Raw genomic sequence first — 18,841 nt, forward strand, 5'->3', positions numbered from 1 at the left:
AAGCCGGTGTGAGCTTGCCCTAGCAAGTCATCTGGAGCTGAGGTGTGGGCCCAGGTGTGGGCCTGCAGTGCAGGGTGCTTTGCTCCTGTGATACCTTGGTGAGATGACTGGAGCTATTGTGAGCACTGATTAGGCATGCCTCAGTGTGTGCTGTGCCAGGGCCACTTTGGTTGGACAAATGGAATGGTGTAAATTAGGGTCCCAGGCCTCACGGACCCTGCTCCCATCCGTGCTACCAAGATGGAGGGAAACTGTAAACCATGCTAGTCACCAGCCTCTCTGACCTGGAGAGAGTTCCAGAGCTTGCCTGACATTTGGCAGAGTTCTAGAGCTGGATCCTTTGTATTGTTGTTGCTCTTTAAAATTTTTTTTAATGTTTACCTTTGAGAGAGCGAGCGAGTGAGCACATGAGCAAGTCGGGGAGAGGCAAAGAATCCAAAGTAGGCTCCAGACTCTGAGCTGTCAGCACCCCGACGTGGGGCTCGAATTCACAAACCAGGAGATCATGCCCTCAGCCGAAGTCAGATGCTTAACTGACTGAGCCACCCAGGCGCCCCTGTTGCTTTTTTAAACCACAGCTCTTTTTGTGTGTCCCAGGGCATCCAGGACTGGTATGGGCTGGGTGCCTAGGGCTCCCTGAGGTGGCAGCCTGGCTATTCTATCCAGACCCTGCTCCCATCTGTGCTATAGAGATGGCAGGGGAATGTAAACCGTGACAGTTGCCAGCCCCTCTGATCCAAAGAGAGTTCTAGCAGTTCTGTTGCCATCTGGCAGAGTTCTAGGGCTCGATCTTTCATATGGTAGCTGCTCTTTTAACCACAGCTTGTTTCTGTGCTGCAGTGAATGTGCTCCCAGTCTCAGTATTAGCTCTCCCCTGTGTAGTTGGCAGCATCAGGGGTAGGGGTTTCCTTCATTACAACGTCTCCATCTCTTTTGCCATTCTCTATGTGTTCTAGTGTGTTGTGCAGAAGCTATTCATTCATCCCGCCATTCTTCAGGAGGAATTGCTCTGTAACTAGCTGTAGATCTGGTGTGGAGGTGGAGGAAGTGAGTTCAGGGTCTTCTTGTTGTATCTTAGACCAGAAGCCCAGCCTTTGTTGCTTTAAATATCCTTTCTATCCCTTTTTTTCTCTTTCCCTTCTTGGATTTCTGTAATGCCAGTATTGTTTCTTTTCATTTTATCCCATAAGGTCTGTAGGCTGATCTCACTTTTTCATTTTTTTTGCTTTACTGACTGGATAATTTGAAATGTCCAATCTTCCGGGTTGCTAATTCTTCCTTCTGCATAGTTGAGTGTGCCTTTGAAGCTCTCTGTTGAATTCTTCAGTTCAGTTACTCCATTCCTCAGCTCTAGGATTATTTTTGAGAAAGAGACAAAGTGTGAGCAGAGGAGGGGCAGAGAGAGAGAGAGGGAGACACAGAGTCTGAAGCAGGCTCCAGGCTCTGAACTGTCAGCACAAAGCCTGACACGGGGCTCAAACCCACGGTCTGCTGGATCATGACATGAGCCAAAGTCAGATGCTTAACCAACTGAGCCACCCAGACGCCCCTAGGATTCTTTTTGATGGTTTTTGCTTCTTTGAACTTGTCATTTATGTTCATTTTTCATTTTCCTAATTTTGTTTAGTTAGCTGTGTGTTCTTGTTCACTAAACCTCTTAAAGAGGATTATTTTGAATTCTTTGACAGTTCCCAGATCTCCATTTCTTTAAGGTTATTAGTGCTATATTAGTTTCCTCTGGGGCAGTCATAGTTGCCTTTTTGTGATTATTAATTCCTTACTTTGGTATCTGCAAGTGGTAAGTAATCTCCTCTCCCAGACTTTGCAGGTTCATTTTGGCAAAGACACTTCAACAGTTAGCTTGGTTTGGATTTCTGGACAGGTCTACCAGTAACATCTTTGGGCCTGCTATTATGGACTATTTGGGAGCATGGCAAGGGTTTAAGCTCTGAGATCATGGGTGGTTAGGTGTGCTGCCAACTGAGAACAGCTTGATAGGACTGCTGGCTTGGTGCCCGGCCCAAGTGAGGCTGTACGATGGGCACCAGAGTTTCCTAGATTTTCAGGGTAGGCTTACTGGATGGTCAGGACTCGATGCTATACTCAGGGAAGGTAGGGTTATGAATTAGCTTCCTTGCCCTGCTAGGGCAGCAGGATGGGATGCAGGACCTGCATAGTTTGTTCTCTGGGGGCCTGGATTAAGCAAGAGTGTGCACTGGAAAGCCCAGGGAGGTGAGGCCACTCGTTTTTCTCTGCGTTCAAGTGCCACTGGAAGTAGGGCTGTTGAATGGTCTATGCAACATCCGACGTGTGCTAGTTAGGCTCCATGGTCAGGCGGGCTTAAAATTTTCAGCAATGAGTGGGGCTATGAATTAGTTTCCCTGCCCGGACACGGCAGGAGAAGCAGCTCAAAGGCTAGTGAGGCTCTTTGTTGTCCTCACTCAAGCTGACTCATGCTGCAGTTTTTCTGGCCAACAGGGCTCCTTGCTTTGCCCTGAGGGCAGTCAGCCCTGCCCACCTACCCCTTAGCTTGAGCACTGCTGAGTACCGCAGCTTGCAGGCGTTCTCACCAGCCCTTCCTGTCACATGGGTTTGGGGACTACTCTCCATAGCCATTAGCTGTGACTCAACCCAATGGGCATCCATTTCAACATAGAGAATGTTAAAATGTTAAATGAAGGGAGCAAGGTGCAAATTTGTGCATACATGATCGCACTTATCTAAATCTGGAAACCACTAACTCGTACCTAGAATATGTAAAAATAGACTATCATTGAACAGTAGATTCTATAATCTGTCATGCAGTGAAGTACTATATAGTGTTGACTTCTAAAAGACACTGCTCAAAATTACATTAGTGGTTGTCATCTTATTCTCGCCGACATGGCCCAAGTTGGAAGTTTGCAGACCATAACTGTACACACAAATATTGCCAGCCATTGGTTATTTGGGGTTTAGCATGCTCACCTTAAAGTCATTTTTTGTAACAGACCCTGTTAAAATTAGGATTCCACAGAACAATTTCCTGAATTCCATTTTTTTCTCTTTTTTTGGTTGGTTTCCATCTACAGATCTTTGTGGGGGGTGGGGCAGGGAACCCACAACCTGAAATATAAAATTAAGGGTAAAAAATGTCTCTTTACAGGTGTTCCCTTACCCAAAGAAGACATTTCTGCCCCCTTGATCTCTAGCTCGCCAGTGAAGGAAGCCCGGGAGTATGAAAACCCCCCAAGTGAAGAGGAAGATAAAATAAAAGAAGAGCCCTTGACCATCTCTGAACTGGCATACAACCCGAGTGCCAGCCTGCTCCCCACCCCTGTTGATGATGATGAGATTGACATGCTCTTTGACTGTCCATCGAGGCTGGAGTTGGAAAGAGAAGACACAGATTCATTTGAGGAACTGGAAGCAGATGAAAATGCCTTTTTGATGGCCGAAGAAGAAGAGCTGAAGGAGGCTCGCCAAGCTTTGTCGTGGAGCTATGACATTCTGAGCGGCCATATTCGGGTGAACCCACTGGTCAAGAGTTTTTCCAGGCTCCTTGTGGTGGGCCTGGGGCTGCTGCTCTTTGTATTCCCCCTGCTCCTCCTCCTTTTGGAGTCAGGTATTGATCTCTCCTTCTTATGTGAAATCCGCCAGACGCCAGAGTTTGAGCAGTTTCACTATGACTACTACTGTCCTCTAAAGGAGTGGGTGGCTGGCAAAGTAAACCTCATTCTCTACATGCTGGGTTGCTCATAAAGTTCATATCTCATGTGACTAAGGGCTATATTCAATACTAGTGATTTGTTTTTTTTGTTTTTTTCAGCAACTGCCTGGTTCCGAATGGTCATGGGGCCATCAACAGGTGTTCGTTACTCATAACTGATTATTAAAAACTTTAAGTTAGCTTTCCATAATTCACTGCAGCTAAGTAAGTTTAAGTCAAATGCAGTTATTTTAGTTCTAGGTCAGGAAGATGGCCTTTAACCAAAAATATGTTTATTTTTTAGTATACTACAGACATACTCTTTATCTATTATATCATAATACAGAATACATTGTGCTGAATTAGATTTCCCCCTTTTTTAATAGTTAGCACCATTATAAGGTTCAGAATCAGAATTTTAGTAAAAACCCAAGAGAAAGTTTTTGAATATAATCCTTAGTGAAAACAATGTCCTCTAACCGATGCCTATACAATTAAATTTATGCTGGGCTTTTGTTTTCTGTTTTTTTAAAACTATTTTTATGTGTTCAAAATATTTTGGTAAATTTTTAGCAAAAAAAAAAAAAAAGAAGCCTCCTGGAGTTATTTAAGTGTACAGATTGTAAGACTAATGCACAAAGGGTATGTCGGGAATTTTTTAATGTTTTGGCACTGGTTTGTTTTTTAAAATATTTTTGGCTGAACAATTACATAATTTGTTACCTTCAGAGGAGATAGAAAATAGGTAGAAAGACACTGTAGTAAGTAAGCTCTTAAAATGGATGATGGAACTAGAGGATGTAGAAACTAAGAACACTCAAGCAGATACTGGGTAGTCTGTTTTTCAAAGTATTTGGGCAAGAGGACTTTCATTTGCATTCTGTCCATAATATTTTGGTTGGGGAAGCAGAACGTTTTTAAAAGAAAGTGAAACTAAAGGAAAAAAGTTAAAAGTTATGGTAGTTAATTGCACGTGATCGTACATTAACCCAAGAGGGGAAGCAGATGGGGATGGGGCAAGTGGCAAAACAGGAGTTCTGGTGAGGCTGGTACGCAAGTGGTGGCAGGCAAACCAGCTTTTCTGAAAGCGGTGTTGATGCATGGTACTGGATGATATAATGTGTACTTACTGTTGAGTCGACACGAATATGTTTAAGTGGATCTAAATAAAAGTGGAGAAACTTTAAGGCATAGTTTTTTGGTCCCTCATGCCATTCATTTTGATTCTGTGGAAGAAATTTCAAAAGAAGTGTGTGTGTGAGAAGGATGGGGGGAGGATATGAAAAGAATGGATTTTGACTTATTGATCATGCTGATGATCTTCGTTTGTGTTGGCCATTATATTCCTTTCCCGGTTTTCTTAAGATCTTAACTCATTCATAATTGGGGCTCCCATTAAGAGAGTAGAATGGATTCATTAGGTGATCCACCATTTCAGCCTGGGTGAAATAGTAAAATGACTCCCTAGCCAGATAGCAGAGGGGACAAATGTTCTAGTACCTTCCTTCATACCATTAAAATCCACAACAGAAAGACAAGTACTCTGCATGGGGAGGCAACAGATCCTACCAATACTGTGGTATAACTGAGAAAGAAAAGGGTATGGAGTTTAGGGCATTGGGATTTCTCCTTGGATTGAGAATGTTCCAATCCCTTCATTTACAAAGGGATTGGATGTCCATATTCTCTCCTAAACTGTAATAGATGCTTCAACTCTATCATGAGCCTGATTTCCAAATTGGCCATTCCTGTCCTACTCATTCATGGAGCTCTGAGCACTGTATTAGACATTTAAGTTTGAAAATAAGTTTTAAAAAGTCTGCTCATGAAGCCTTCAGTTGAGCAAACTATAATACACATTTGCTATTAAGTTTGTAGGGTGTTTTCTCTCACGTGCTTTCAGTGATTTATTTTGCTTTTTCTTGAAGAATCTTTATTGCCTGAAATTTGATACCAATTCTATTGGTAGCAATAGATTTTCTATAGTTTATTTTGGAAGTTTTCAAAGGTTTTTACTCCCCTTTGTTATGACTTCCAAGTCATACTTTCTGACAAAAGGGTACCCAGTATAGTCTGCACAAAATTAGTCCCCCTTGTCATCATGCTTATCATTTCCTTTGAGGTTCTAACCATAAGAAACCTAGCCCTTCCCCTTTTAAAGTAATATTAAATATTTTTTTAATCATGGAAGCAATATATTATTGCCCATCATGAAACCCTGAACAATACTGACAGGATAAATGCCACACACAATCCAACCATGCAGATTTATATTAGGGAGTAACAAATTACTTTTAACATTTCCAGCTAACATCTCTTTCAGGCAAAAAACATCATTATTGAATAGAAACGTTTTTTAAGTGAAGGAGTTAACAGAATAGGGTCTGCTGAATTTAAGCACTAGCCACCAAACATAAAACTTGGATCCTGAAATACCTTTTTGTCAGAATGGCATCAGCCTTTTAGAAATATCCACTTAAATTTTGTTAGGAGACAGTCACCAGCTGCCTGAATCAAATGAGGAGAAAAGTGCTTCCAAAGATGGTGAGTTTATAACATAGTGAGATACAGAATTCAAAGCAAGTGTGTGAGTATATGTATATTCCATATTATTGGTATAGATGTGTTTATATATGAATCTGTATATATGTGTGTGTATTTTTATACACACAACTGACATGCCTTTCATACACAGTTGTGTTTGTTTTTCCCCAATTGAGGAGTCTGTAACATATTATTCTTTTTCCCTCTCAGATATCATGGTGGATAAAACCCACAGTCTCAAAGCTTTCAATTTTCCACAGTTCAAACAACTGTGTGTACATTTGTGGTTATACATACACACATATATGGCAAATACATATACACACACAGTCTTGTCTTTAGTGCTAATGCAAGTTGATCATGAAAAAAATGTAGGTAAAGTATCGTGTATTTCTGTCTGTGCTTGGAACATACTGTAAAATGTTATGTATTTGGAATATATTTTGTGGTTTGTCTAATATTTATAAAGACAACTCTGGGAAGAATTCAAAAGTTGATTTCATTGAAATACTAGAGATACTGGGGCCATGTGACCTGTGATTGGAGCCTTATCTTTGTATAGTGAAACCTGCATTTCTATGTCAACATCCAGATTGTTTTATATGTTAATATGGTGGCAGGAATCCCTAATAAAAATACTCTGGGGAAAAATGTTTCTGCAATCATTTAGTTTTATTCAAAGGAAAGTTGTATAAATAGCCTATTGGAAACTACAGAAAGGTGTCATATTTGACCATGAATGAGGTCACCCTTGAATGGTGATAGTATGAAAAAACAAAACAAAAAGCAAAATTACAAGTAATGGATGGAATCAACCCTTTGCAGAAATCACTCAGGCTAAAACCAGGAATATTGAGTGTACTGAAAATGCACCCAGATATAAAAGATAGCTATAGTCTAATTAATGGCATTAAGATAACTAGAGAAATAGCAAAGCATGGAAAAAACAGAAGAGAGGGTTCTTCATTACAGATAGGAGGAAGGATTGCAGGATGTTAAAAAATTGGTAGGTAGTCATTTCTGGCAGAAAAGGGTGCTTTCCTGTGCCAGAGAGAGCCACGTCAGATGCAACACTTGCCATGAAACTTCTGTTCATGGGCTCTGGAAGAATCTTATTATTCTATTCTTATCTTCCCTTCTATACAGCATGGCCTAAAAGGCCCTCTGCTTTGGTTTGACACAAAGCTAACAACTCCATACCTGATTGCTAAATCAGAAGGTGTTTCTGTTGAAGCAGAAAGGGCGCTCTATAGGAACACCATAGATGTCAAGCCAAATTGTACCTCAGCTGTGGTAGCCTCAAGTCTGTCATTCTGTTTTACTCAGATATAATGGACATATAAAACTCTATTAGTTTTAGGTGTAGAACATAATGGTTATATATACGTATATGTTGTGAAATGATCACACATGAAGTGTAGTCAAAATCCATCACCTCACAGAATTATTTTTTTTTGTGATGAGAACCTTTAAGATATACTCACTTAGCAACTTTCAGTGCAATATAGTATTGTTAACTAGAGTTCCCGTGTTGTATGCTACGTCTCCAGGACTTATGTATCTTATAAATGGAAGTTTGTACCTTTTGACCACTTTCATCCGTTTTGCCCACCTGAGGGTGGGGAGTGGGGGAAGTCTGTCAAGTTCTTACTCAGCAGTCGTCAGAGGTCAGGCTGTAGAGTACAGGCAAGAAAAGAATTCTGTGGTTATTATTCAGGCATGAGGTGACTTAGGGACCTATGGTCCCAGCTCTAGCTGCCGTAGCTCACAACTTTATTTGGCTTAGTGTCTACAGACTGAAAGGTTCACACAAGGTGACTCTGGGCTACTTATTCCTTGAGAAGTCCAGTCTCCTGACCCAACCTCATCTCTTGGGAGAAACCCTTTTCCTTATTCCTACAGTCTTTGCTTAGCCCAACAGGGAAAAGATCTCTTAACCACATTCCAGCCTGGAAGGAAAGTACTGGGGAGAAGGTTCCACCTGTGGGGTGACCTCGGGATGGTTGTGGTTGATGAATTTGAGACTCTTTGGGCCATCTGTCTCTACTGGGTGGAGATAATGTATTAAAAGTCCCTGCTTACTTGTCCTCCTGCTTCTTCTCTCTCTCTCTCTTTCTCTTGGACCTGCTTTTGGGCTTCCAGTCTACATGCAGTAAACAGACCCAGCAGGACCAGCCCGTGGTGGGCCCAGCCAGGACTCGGCTCTCCACACACCAGCCTCGGTCTGTGATGGGGTGGGTAAGTTTGGCGAGCCCCACCCAATGGGCTCAGCTGCCATCACTTCAGAGAGGACAAAAGAAGCCTCACTTGGGTCTCAGATCCCAGCTGTGCTCTCCAACCTATTAATAAAACTGATTTTAATCCTCTCTTGGCCATCGTGTCTATTGTCTACTGGGAACTGGGGTGGTGGCTGGGGGTGAGAATCACACTTAGCACACTCCAGAATATTGAGGATCTCTGCAACCCGCAGCAGGGGAAGAAAGACAGGGCTGCTTCTGGCTGGACCTCAGGCATCAGGGGATGTCGGCCACTGACACTGGCCCTGCCAGGCCCTGCAAGTGAGTGAGGGGGCTTGAGACTTAGTAAAGAACAAAAGGTTAGTTGGAACCAAGCATCCCTATTCTTTACCTGTAGCTGATGCTTTAATCAAATATCTCCTTGGAAAGATAACCAAGGCCACTTTCCTGGTTGTAAAGAAAAACTTTTAGTAGGACAATGGCTGTATATACTTCCTGTGGGTACTGAGTACTGAAATGTGTCTTGCAAATTACAGCAGCTTCTCCAGCAAACACCGGTCACCTTGAGACTCCTCATCCGCAAGAATAATGATCATGAACATTGGCTTTCTGCGGAGACAATCCTTCAAGGGAGAGAACACAATAACAAACCCACATTAGTTTCTACTCTGCTTGGGAGTCTTCATAATAAGTTAAAAATTCAACGTTCTGGTGTAAGCATCAATCTCCTGTAATTTCCCTGATGTGAATCTGCTTCCTCCTGCCCTGAATCAGCCCAGGTGTCCTGACACCCCTGAACTGCCAATTCTGCAAAGTTACGGACCAGACCTTGAACAGTGGTGGCCACATAAACATACTGCTCCCCGGTCATAGGGTTACTATGTAATTTATCGTCCAAACCAGGGCTCTTCTGAGAGTGAAAGGGGTGTTTTTAACGATTATGTCACAATATTAGGTATTAACTAGGACTGCTGCAGACATTCTACCTGTAAGGCTTTGCCCAATCAGCTAGGTACCCTTTTTCAACAAAGGCCCCAGCTTCTTTGTCTAAAATATTGACAAGGAATAATTTTATTGCCTGATACTCATATCCTCCTCCTTGCCATCAAAAATCAGATTGAAATTTACCAAAATAAATCATATCATGTGGTTTGGTGTAAGACTGTAAATTACACAGAAGATCATTTTAAGTGAGCCTCTGGCATTGAATCTTTAATGCTATCCACTCAATTTACTTGCCATTTTTGATTTTGAATTTCTTGTTCAATGTGAGGCAGGTAGAAGGTTAAAATGATCTCAATGCTCCTTTTTGCCTCCAGAGTCCTGATTTTGACATTTTTGATCTGCACCTACAGAATCAGTTTAACAGTGCGTGACTGTTCAACACGTCAAGCCAACTTGATCATGTATACTGAGAAAGTATACAGTCAAGTACAGTCAAGAAAACTTGATCATGTATACTGAGAAATGCCAGCCAGCTTGGCTGGCAGTTGTTTAATGCCAGATGCTCCACGTGTGCTCTTCCCAGAACATAAGCTGTAATGTGAACCAAACATTATCAAGTACAAGGAATCACAGCTGGAAAGCTGCCTTTCAGGGCAGTCTGCCCCAAGATACCAGGTGTTCCCATGGACATGCCTGTCTCAGAAGGTCTGGGGACACATTATACACATTTTACTACCAGTCTCCCATTTTTCAAATTTCTTGTGGCAGAGACTGGCAGCTGAACACGAAAATAGCTTCCTCTTCATCTTGTGCACAGAATTTGACTACATATCCCAGCCCTTGTATACTTAGGTATGTTGTATTCCTGAGTTGTGGCCAATGGAATTTGCATAGGAAGTGATCTGTATCGCTTTCAAGCCTGGACTAGGCGTAGGCCTCCATTTGCCCACTGGATGTTAACACCTGCAATGGCCTTAAAGTCGAGGATATTTGAGCTGCCAGCAATTTGGATGTGCTTGATTGTGTGCAGCAGAGCACCTCCCCCTTCATCCTAAACCAAACACATCTCGGACTACTTTTGAGCAACACAATCCTAACTGGGAAATTTCCAAGTCTGTTGCTGCTACCACTCCTACTCTTTAATTTGGCTATCGTCCCTAATGAAGGAGAGTACAGCTGAAAGCAGGTCTAAGGACCGCCCAGCACTGGAGTCTTCTGGGAGATCTTTTAGAGAACCACTCTACAGAGGGGAAGAGATGCCATTCTGTGCCAAACCTGGGTGGGGGCCTAGTTTTGGTGCTAATATGTCTTGGCACTCTTGCTTTCAGAAGCTTAATTGGAATCGTCCACTATTAGAACCCAAGGAAACCCACCCTGATGGGCAAAATCACCTCTGAACTACTGGGTTCAGGAGTGGTTTCATGGGCATGTGACCTGTGAACTTGTATAGGGCTCTTTGGTTTAATGCTCTGATAGCACTATCTTGAAATTCTTAATTTTTATCTTTGAAGTTGTGTTTTGTAAGTGAAGTCCAATGGGAAAATTAAATGTAAAGATCAGCCAGGCAACAGTGGGCACCATGCCACACTGTGCAGTTGGCCTGGATACCAGGCATGTACACATGCATACATAGTGCACTCTAAGGGACCAGGGGTCCCTGAGGGGAATTCCTGCACCAGAACCTGAACCCATATTAATGGCAATGGTGTCAGTTGCAGCAGAAGCTGGCCCTGGAAAAAGGAGGTATTCCACATAGGGGTGGCTGGCCCTGGAACCTGTGGTGGGAGGCCAGCTTGCTTGTCAATCCCTGGAACCCATCTCTGAAGCATCTGCACAGATAACAACTCTGGCCTGAGCACTGGAACAATATCTGCCAGCACTTGGGCAGTAAACTCTGATAGTAACTTGTTAACAACATAAAAGTATACACACAGACATTATAATAAACTGTATCAGAGAGTCATTAGAAGTCTTCAAAGAGTTTAGCATTTCTGGTTTTGAAAACCACTGCAACAATGCAAAGCAAATCCCCACAGGCTTGGAAATAGAAATTAAAGACCCTCACAGTCCATAGAATCCACCCTCCATTTTCATATAAAAACTTCATGGGCCAGTTATTAACAAACAACTATAAAATAGTTTTCCCTTGTGATTGAAGATCTAGCTTTAGAATTCATAAATAGGCATTATAAATTACATACAAATCATGAAACTAACTTTCAGCTTCTTGTACAACTTCTACAAGTTATAGGAAAGATCAGAGGAAACATTAAAATGCCATGATATAGAGTAACATTTAAACCTACGTTCAGACTTAACAAAAAATTGATTTGTAAGAAGAGTTAAATCTTTTGAGAAAAATTATTCCGCAAGAATAACCAGCTCTAGATATGCTCAAATTTATATTTCAAAATAATTTATCAGAAATTTATCCTAATGTTGTTAGCCTATGAAATATTCTTAACAGCACCACTAAGTTGCATCAGCAGAAAGATCCTTCTCAAAACTGAAAATTAACAAAAATTATTTGTGATCTTACATTTATCAGGTGATTGATATTATTTTCAATTATATTAATTGAAAAATGCAGTTGCTAAAATAAGTTTTGATGACTTAATAAAAGTTTATAGAAAAATGAACCCTAAAAATGTTATGATCAAGATATTTATATATTCACATATATTGCTATAACAAGCTATTTATTGTATTATACAAAATTATGGGATCAAAATATTGTTGTTTGCAATTTGTATCACATGTTGTAACATAAATGTTGTTACTCACATATTGCTATTACCCTTTTATGTTTTACAAGTAATAAAATATTATTTTGAACAAAAACCTCCACATTTTCATTTTGCACTGGGCCACGAAAATGGTCATTGATCCTGTACCCACAGGGTTATTATTCACAATTAAAGGAGAGATAAAGTGTTTCCTAAACAAACAAAAGTTAAAGAGGCCATCACCACTAAACTGACCTTGTAAGAAATGTGAAATGGACTCCTTTAAGTGGAAAAAAAAAGGCTATATTTAGAAGCAAATTATGAAAGAAAAACGTTTTATAAGTAAAAGCAAACATACAGTAGAGGCAGTAATCATTTATAAAGCCAGTATGAAGGTTAAAAGACAAAAGTAGTAAAATCGATTGTAACTTAAAAGTTAGTTCAGAAGACTCAGAAAATAAAGAGGTAGAATATGACCATATATCCATAAAACATGAAAAAGTTTACAAATGAAGTTCTTTTAGATGGTGTTCAAACTTAAGTGACCACCAATATACAGTGCTATGTGCTTAGAATGTTATATAAGAACCTCATGGTAACCACAAATAAAAAACCTGACATAACAAATAATGAGAAAGGGATACAACCATAGTGCTAGAGAAAGTCATCAATCACAGGAAAAGAGAGCAAGAGAAGAAAGGAACAGAGAAGAATTATAAAAACTGGAAAACAATTAACAAAATGGAAGTAAGTGCATACCTATCAATAATTATTTTAAATGTAAATGGTCTAAATGCTCCAATTAAAAGACATGAAGTGATGGAATCAATTAAAAAACAAAACAAAACAAAAAACAAAAAACATGCTGCCTATAAGAAACTCACTTCAGACCTAAAGATATATACAGACTGAAAGTGAAGGAATAGAAAAAAAATTCCACGCAAATGTAAACAAAAAACAAACAAAAGACCAGGGTAGCAATACTTAGACAAAAAAGACTTTAAAAGAAAAACCATAACAAGAGACAAAGTAGGACATAATATAATGATAAAGGATCATTCCAACAAAAAGATAAAACAATTGTAAATAACTATGTATCTAACACTGGAGCACCTAAATACATGAATAAAATAACAGACACAAAGGGAGAAATTGAGAGTAATACAAAAATAGTAGGAAACTTTAACACTCCATTTTTATCAATATATAGATCCATGCAGAAAATCAATAAGGAAACAGTAGCTTTGAATGACACATTAGACCAAATGTACTGAACAGAACATTCCATCCCCAAACAAAATAATGCACATTCTTTTCATGTGCAGATGGAACATTCTCCAGAACAGATCCTGTATAGGCCACAAAACATGTCTCAGTAAATGTAAGAAGACTGAAATCATATCAAGCATCTTTTCCAACCAGAATGGTATGAAATTAGAAATCAATAAAAAAAAAAAAGGTGGGAAAAACACTAACAATTGGAAGCTAAACAACATGCTACTGAAAAAACAAAGGGTTAATGGAGAAATCAAGAGGAAATAGAAATACTTGAGACAAATGAAAATGAAAAAACAACAGTCCAAAATCTTTGGTACACAGTGAAAGCAGTTCTAAGAGGGAAATTTGTAGCAAGACAGGCCCACCCCAGGAAACAAGAAAAATTTCAAAAAAAAAAAAATCTAACATTAAACCTAAAGGAAACAAAAAAAAGGAGAACAAACAAGCTCAAAGTTAATAGAAGGAAAGAAACACACTAAAGATCAGAGTGAAAATAAATGAAACTGAGATTTAAAAAACAGTAGAAAAGATCAATGAAACCAAAGCTGGTTCTTTGGAAATATAAAAAAAAGTTAATAAACCTTAGCCAGACTCATCAAGGAAAAAAAAAGAAAAGAGAAATGAATCAAACAAAATCAGAAATATAGGAGGAGAATAACTGACTCCACAGAACTATAAAGGGTTATAAGAGACTACTTGACTATATACCACCAAACTGGACAACATAGAAGAAATGGATAAGTTCCTAGAAATGTACGTACAATATTGCAAAACCAAGTCCAGAATAAATAAAAATTCTAAACAGACATTACTAGTGGCAATATTGAATCAGTAATAAAAAAAAATCTCCCAATAAACAAAAGTCAGGGTGAATTCTACCAAACATTTAAGAAGAGTTAATATCTATTCTTCTCAGACTATCCCAAAAAATGGAAGAGGAAGAAAAGCTTCCAAATACACTCTCTGAGACCATAATTTCCTTAATAAAAAATCCAGACAAAAATGCAACAAAAACTACAGACCAATATACCTGATGAACATAGATACAAAAACCCTCAACACATTATCAGCAAACCACATTCAACAATACATCAAAAGGGTCACTCACCATGATCAAGTGGAATTTACTCCATGGATTCAAGGATGGTTCAATAACCACAAATCAAACTGACACATCACATGAACAAAATGAAAGATAAAAATGCTGATCATCTCAATAGACGAAGAAGAACTATTTGACAAAATTCAACATGTGTTCATGATAAAACTCTCAACCAAGTGGGTTTAGAGGGAACATACTTCAACACAATATGGGCCATAAATGTCAAACCCGCAGGTAACATTATCCTCAATAGTGAAAAGCTGAGAGCTATTCCTCAAAGGTCAAACAAGACCAGAAGGTCAAACAAGAATGTCCGCTCTCACCACAGTTATTCAACATAGTATTGGAAGTCCTAGCCACAACAACCAGAGAAGGAAAATATATACAGAAGATATATAAAGAGAGAGAGAATATAGAGAGAGAATATATAGAGAGAATAGAAAAATATATACAGGCATCCAAATTGGTAAGGAAAAGGTAAAACTTTCACTATTTGCAGATGATATATCACATATGTAGATATATATCATATATATAGAAAACCATACTTGTAGAAAACCAAGACTCCAGAAACAAATTTAGAATAAGTGAATTCAATGAAGTTTCAAGATACAAGATTAATATATAGAAATCTATTGTTTCTATACACTAATAATGAAGTAACAGAGAAATTAAGCAAATAATTCCATGTATAACTGCAGCAAAAAGAATAAAATAGCCAGGAACAAACTTAACCAAGGAGGCAAAAGTCCTATACTCTTGAATACTGATAAAAGAAATTGAGGATGCACAAGCAATGGAAAGATACACTTTGCTCATGGATTAGGAGAATTAGTATTGGTAAAATGTCCATACTACAGAAAGTAATCTACAGATTGAATGCAATTCCTATCAAAATACCAATAGAATTTTTCACAAAACTAGAACAAATAATCCTAAAATTTGTATGAAACCACAAAAGACTCCAAGCAGCCAAAGAAGTCTTGAGGAAAATAAAGGTGGAAGAATCGCAATCCCAGATTTGAAGATATACTACAAGCTACAGTAATCAAAATAGTATGGTACTGACACAAAAACAGACACGTAGATCAATGGAGTAGAATAAAGAGCCCAGAAATAAACTACTGACATGCTAATATGGCCAATTAATCCTCTGTAATACATTACAGATTACAAAGGAGGCAAGAACATATAATGGGGAAGACTGTTCAATAAATGCTATTGGGAAAGCTGGACAACTACATGCAAAAGAATGAAACTGGATCACTTTTTCACACCATACACAAAAATAATCTCGAAATGGATTAAAGACCTAAATGTAAAACCTGAAATCATAAAACTCTTAGAAGAAAACATAGGCAATAATCTTTGTGATATCAGCCTTAGCAACATTTTTCTAAATATATCTCCTAAGGCAAGGAAAACAAAAGCAAAAATAAGCTATTGAGATGATAATAAAATAAAAAGCTTTTGCACAATGAAGGGAACCATCAACAACAAAAAAAGGCAACCTACTGAATGGGGGAAGATGTTTGCAAATGATTTATCTGATAAGGGGTTAATATCCAAACTACACAAAGAACTCCTACAACTCAACATCAAAAATACTTGATAGAAAAATGGATACAGAATCTCAAAAGACACTTATCCCAACAATACATACAGATGGCCAGACACATAACAACAGATGCATAAAAAGATGTTCAGCGGTGCCAGGGTGGCTCAGTTGGTTAAGCATCAGACTATCGATTTCAGAGGTCATGATCTCATGGTTTGTGAATTCGAGTCCTGCTTCTGGGCTCTGCGCTGACAGCATGGAGCCTGCTTGAGATTCTCTCTTTCCCTCTCTCTCTCTGCCCCTCTTCTGTTCATGCACTCTCTTTTTCTAATTAAATAAGTAAAACATTTTTTTAAAAAAGATGTTCAATGTTACTAACCATCAGGGAAATGCAAATCAAAGCACAATGAGATATTATGTTACACTTGTGAGAATGGCTAACAACTGAAAGATAAGAAATAACAAGTGTCGGGGTGCCCGGGTGGCTCAGTAGGTTGAGCATCCGACTTGCTCGGGTCGTGATCTCACAGCTTATGAGTTCAAGCCCCGCATCGGGCTCTGTGCTGACAGCTCAGAGCCTGGAGCCTGCTTCGGATTCTGTGTCTCCTTCGCTCCCTGCCCCTAACCCACTTGCATTCTGTCTCTGGCTCTCTCAAAAATAAATAAACCTTAAAAAAAAAAAAAGAAAGAAGTGTTGACAAGGATGTGGAGAAAAGGGAACTCTCATGCACTGTTGGTGGGAGTATAAACAGATGAAACGGTTGTGGAAAATAGGATAGAGTTTCTTCAAAAAATTAAAAAAGAGAAACAGCATACAATCCAATAATTCCAATACTGGGTTATTTATCCAAAGAAAACAGAAACACTAATTTGAAAAGATATATGCTCCCCTATGTTTATCGTAGCATTATTTACAGTAGCCAAGATATGAAACAATCCAAGTGTCTACTGGTAGATGAATGGATAAAGAAAAAGTGACGTAGATATATATAATCAAATATAACTCAGCCATAAAAAAGAATTTGGAGTCCCAGGTGGCAGTAGGTGCAGGAACAGAAGCTGGGTGAATGCCGCTGCCACCCCCCGCCCCCGTCCCAATGCTGCATCCTTGGATGCCACCTACTGTCTCTTTTCTTCTCTGGGTGTGTGAGATTGGAATCTACACATGGATTTGTCACTGCCACAGGCTGCGTAGCTCCTGACCTTTAACCACAGGAAAGAAAAACCAGGGTGACTTCAACAAACAAATCAAAGTCCACCTGGTGGAAGGTCCAAACATTCCACCACCACATGCAAGGAGGAGCTCTGCAGAGGACTGACCGGTGGGATTGAGTGGCCAAAACACAACAGAGTACATGGAACATACACCAAGAACACCTTCCTGAAGTGCCAGGCTCTGGACAGTGAATGACTCCCTTTCAATATGGTAGTACTCCCAGGTGCAGGACACAACAAGCTATTAAAACATGCAAAAGACAAACAGCCAAAATGACAAAATGGAAGAATTCTCCTCAAAATAAAATTCAGGAAGACATGACATCCAGAGAACTGCTCAAAACAGATATAGACAATATATCTGAACAAGAATTTAGAATAACAATCATAAGACTAGTAGCTGGACTTGAAAAATGTATAGAAGATAGCAGAAAATCTATTGCTGCAGAAATCAAAGACCTAAGAACTAATCATAATGAATTAATAAATTCTGCAAGTGAGATGCAAAATAAACTAGATACAGTGACAGGATGGAAGAAGCAGAGGAGAGAATAGGTGAAACAAAACATAAAATTATGCAAAATGAAGCTGCAAAAAAGAGGGAAAGGAAATTACTAGATCACAAGGGAAGAATTAGAGGGCTAAGTGATTCCATGAAATGAAACAATATCTGTATCACAGGAGTTCCAGAAGAAGAAGAGGAAGAAGAAGGAAGACAGAGAGAGAGAAAGGGGCAGAAGGTTTATTTGAACGAATTATAGCTGAGAACTTCCCTAATCTGGGGAAGGAAACAGGTATCCAAGTCCAAGAGACACAGAGAACTCCCTTCAAAATCAACAAACACAGGTCAAAACCATGACATATCATAGTGAAACTGGCAAAATACAAAGATAAAGAGAGAATTCTGAAAGCAGCTAGAGACAGTCTTTAACGTACAAGGGTAGACACATAAGGGTAGTAGCAGACCTGTCCACTGAAACTTGGCAGTCCAGAAGGGAGTGGCAGGAAATATTCAATGTACTGAATAGGAAAAATATGCAGCCAAGAATCCTTTTATCCAGCAAGGCTGCATTCAGAAAGAAGGAGAAAAATGGAAAGGTAGCACATGTTCACAGATTGGAAACATATTAAAATGTCCATAATACCCAAAGTGATCTACAGAATCAGTGTAATCCTGTCAAAATTCCAATGGCATTTTTCATATAAATGGAAAAAATAATTCTAATATTGGTACAGAATCACAAGACTCCAAAATAGCCAAAGCAATATTGAGAAAAAAGAATGAAGCTGTAGGCATCACATGTCCAACTTCAAACTATGTTACAAAGTTATAATAATAAAAATAGTATACTACAGGCATAAAAATAGACAAATAGACCAATAGGAACAGGCCAGGGTCCAGAAATAAGCTCATGCATATATGATAAATTAATTTACAATGGGGGAAAGAATAGTCTCTTTAATAAATGATGTGGGGAAAACCAGACAGACGCATGCAAACAAATGAAACTGGACCCCCACCTTACATCACAAACAAAAATCAACTCT

At 39.2% G+C, this 18,841-nt stretch overlaps 1 protein-coding gene across 2 annotated transcripts in view; it reads left to right on the plus strand.

Annotated features, from left to right (window-relative positions):
• The window catches only part of FRMD3 (FERM domain containing 3), a 308,042-nt gene extending 299,527 nt beyond the window's left edge, over positions 1-8,515 (plus strand). The window contains exons 14-15 of one of the 2 annotated variants that reach the window (XM_047831399.1): positions 3,146-3,604; positions 8,375-8,515. In XM_047831399.1, coding sequence (XP_047687355.1) covers positions 3,146-3,604; positions 8,375-8,388 — 473 coding nt within the window. In that variant the 3' untranslated portion in view covers positions 8,389-8,515. Of the gene's footprint in view, positions 1-3,145; positions 4,882-8,374 lie in introns of those variants that run through there. The other variant, XM_047831398.1, reaches the window with a different exon arrangement.
• The last annotated feature ends 10,326 nt before the right edge of the window (positions 8,516-18,841 follow it).

The sequence above is a fragment of the Prionailurus viverrinus genome, chromosome D4 (genome assembly GCF_022837055.1).
Source record: "Prionailurus viverrinus isolate Anna chromosome D4, UM_Priviv_1.0, whole genome shotgun sequence".
NCBI lineage: Eukaryota > Metazoa > Chordata > Mammalia > Carnivora > Felidae > Prionailurus > Prionailurus viverrinus.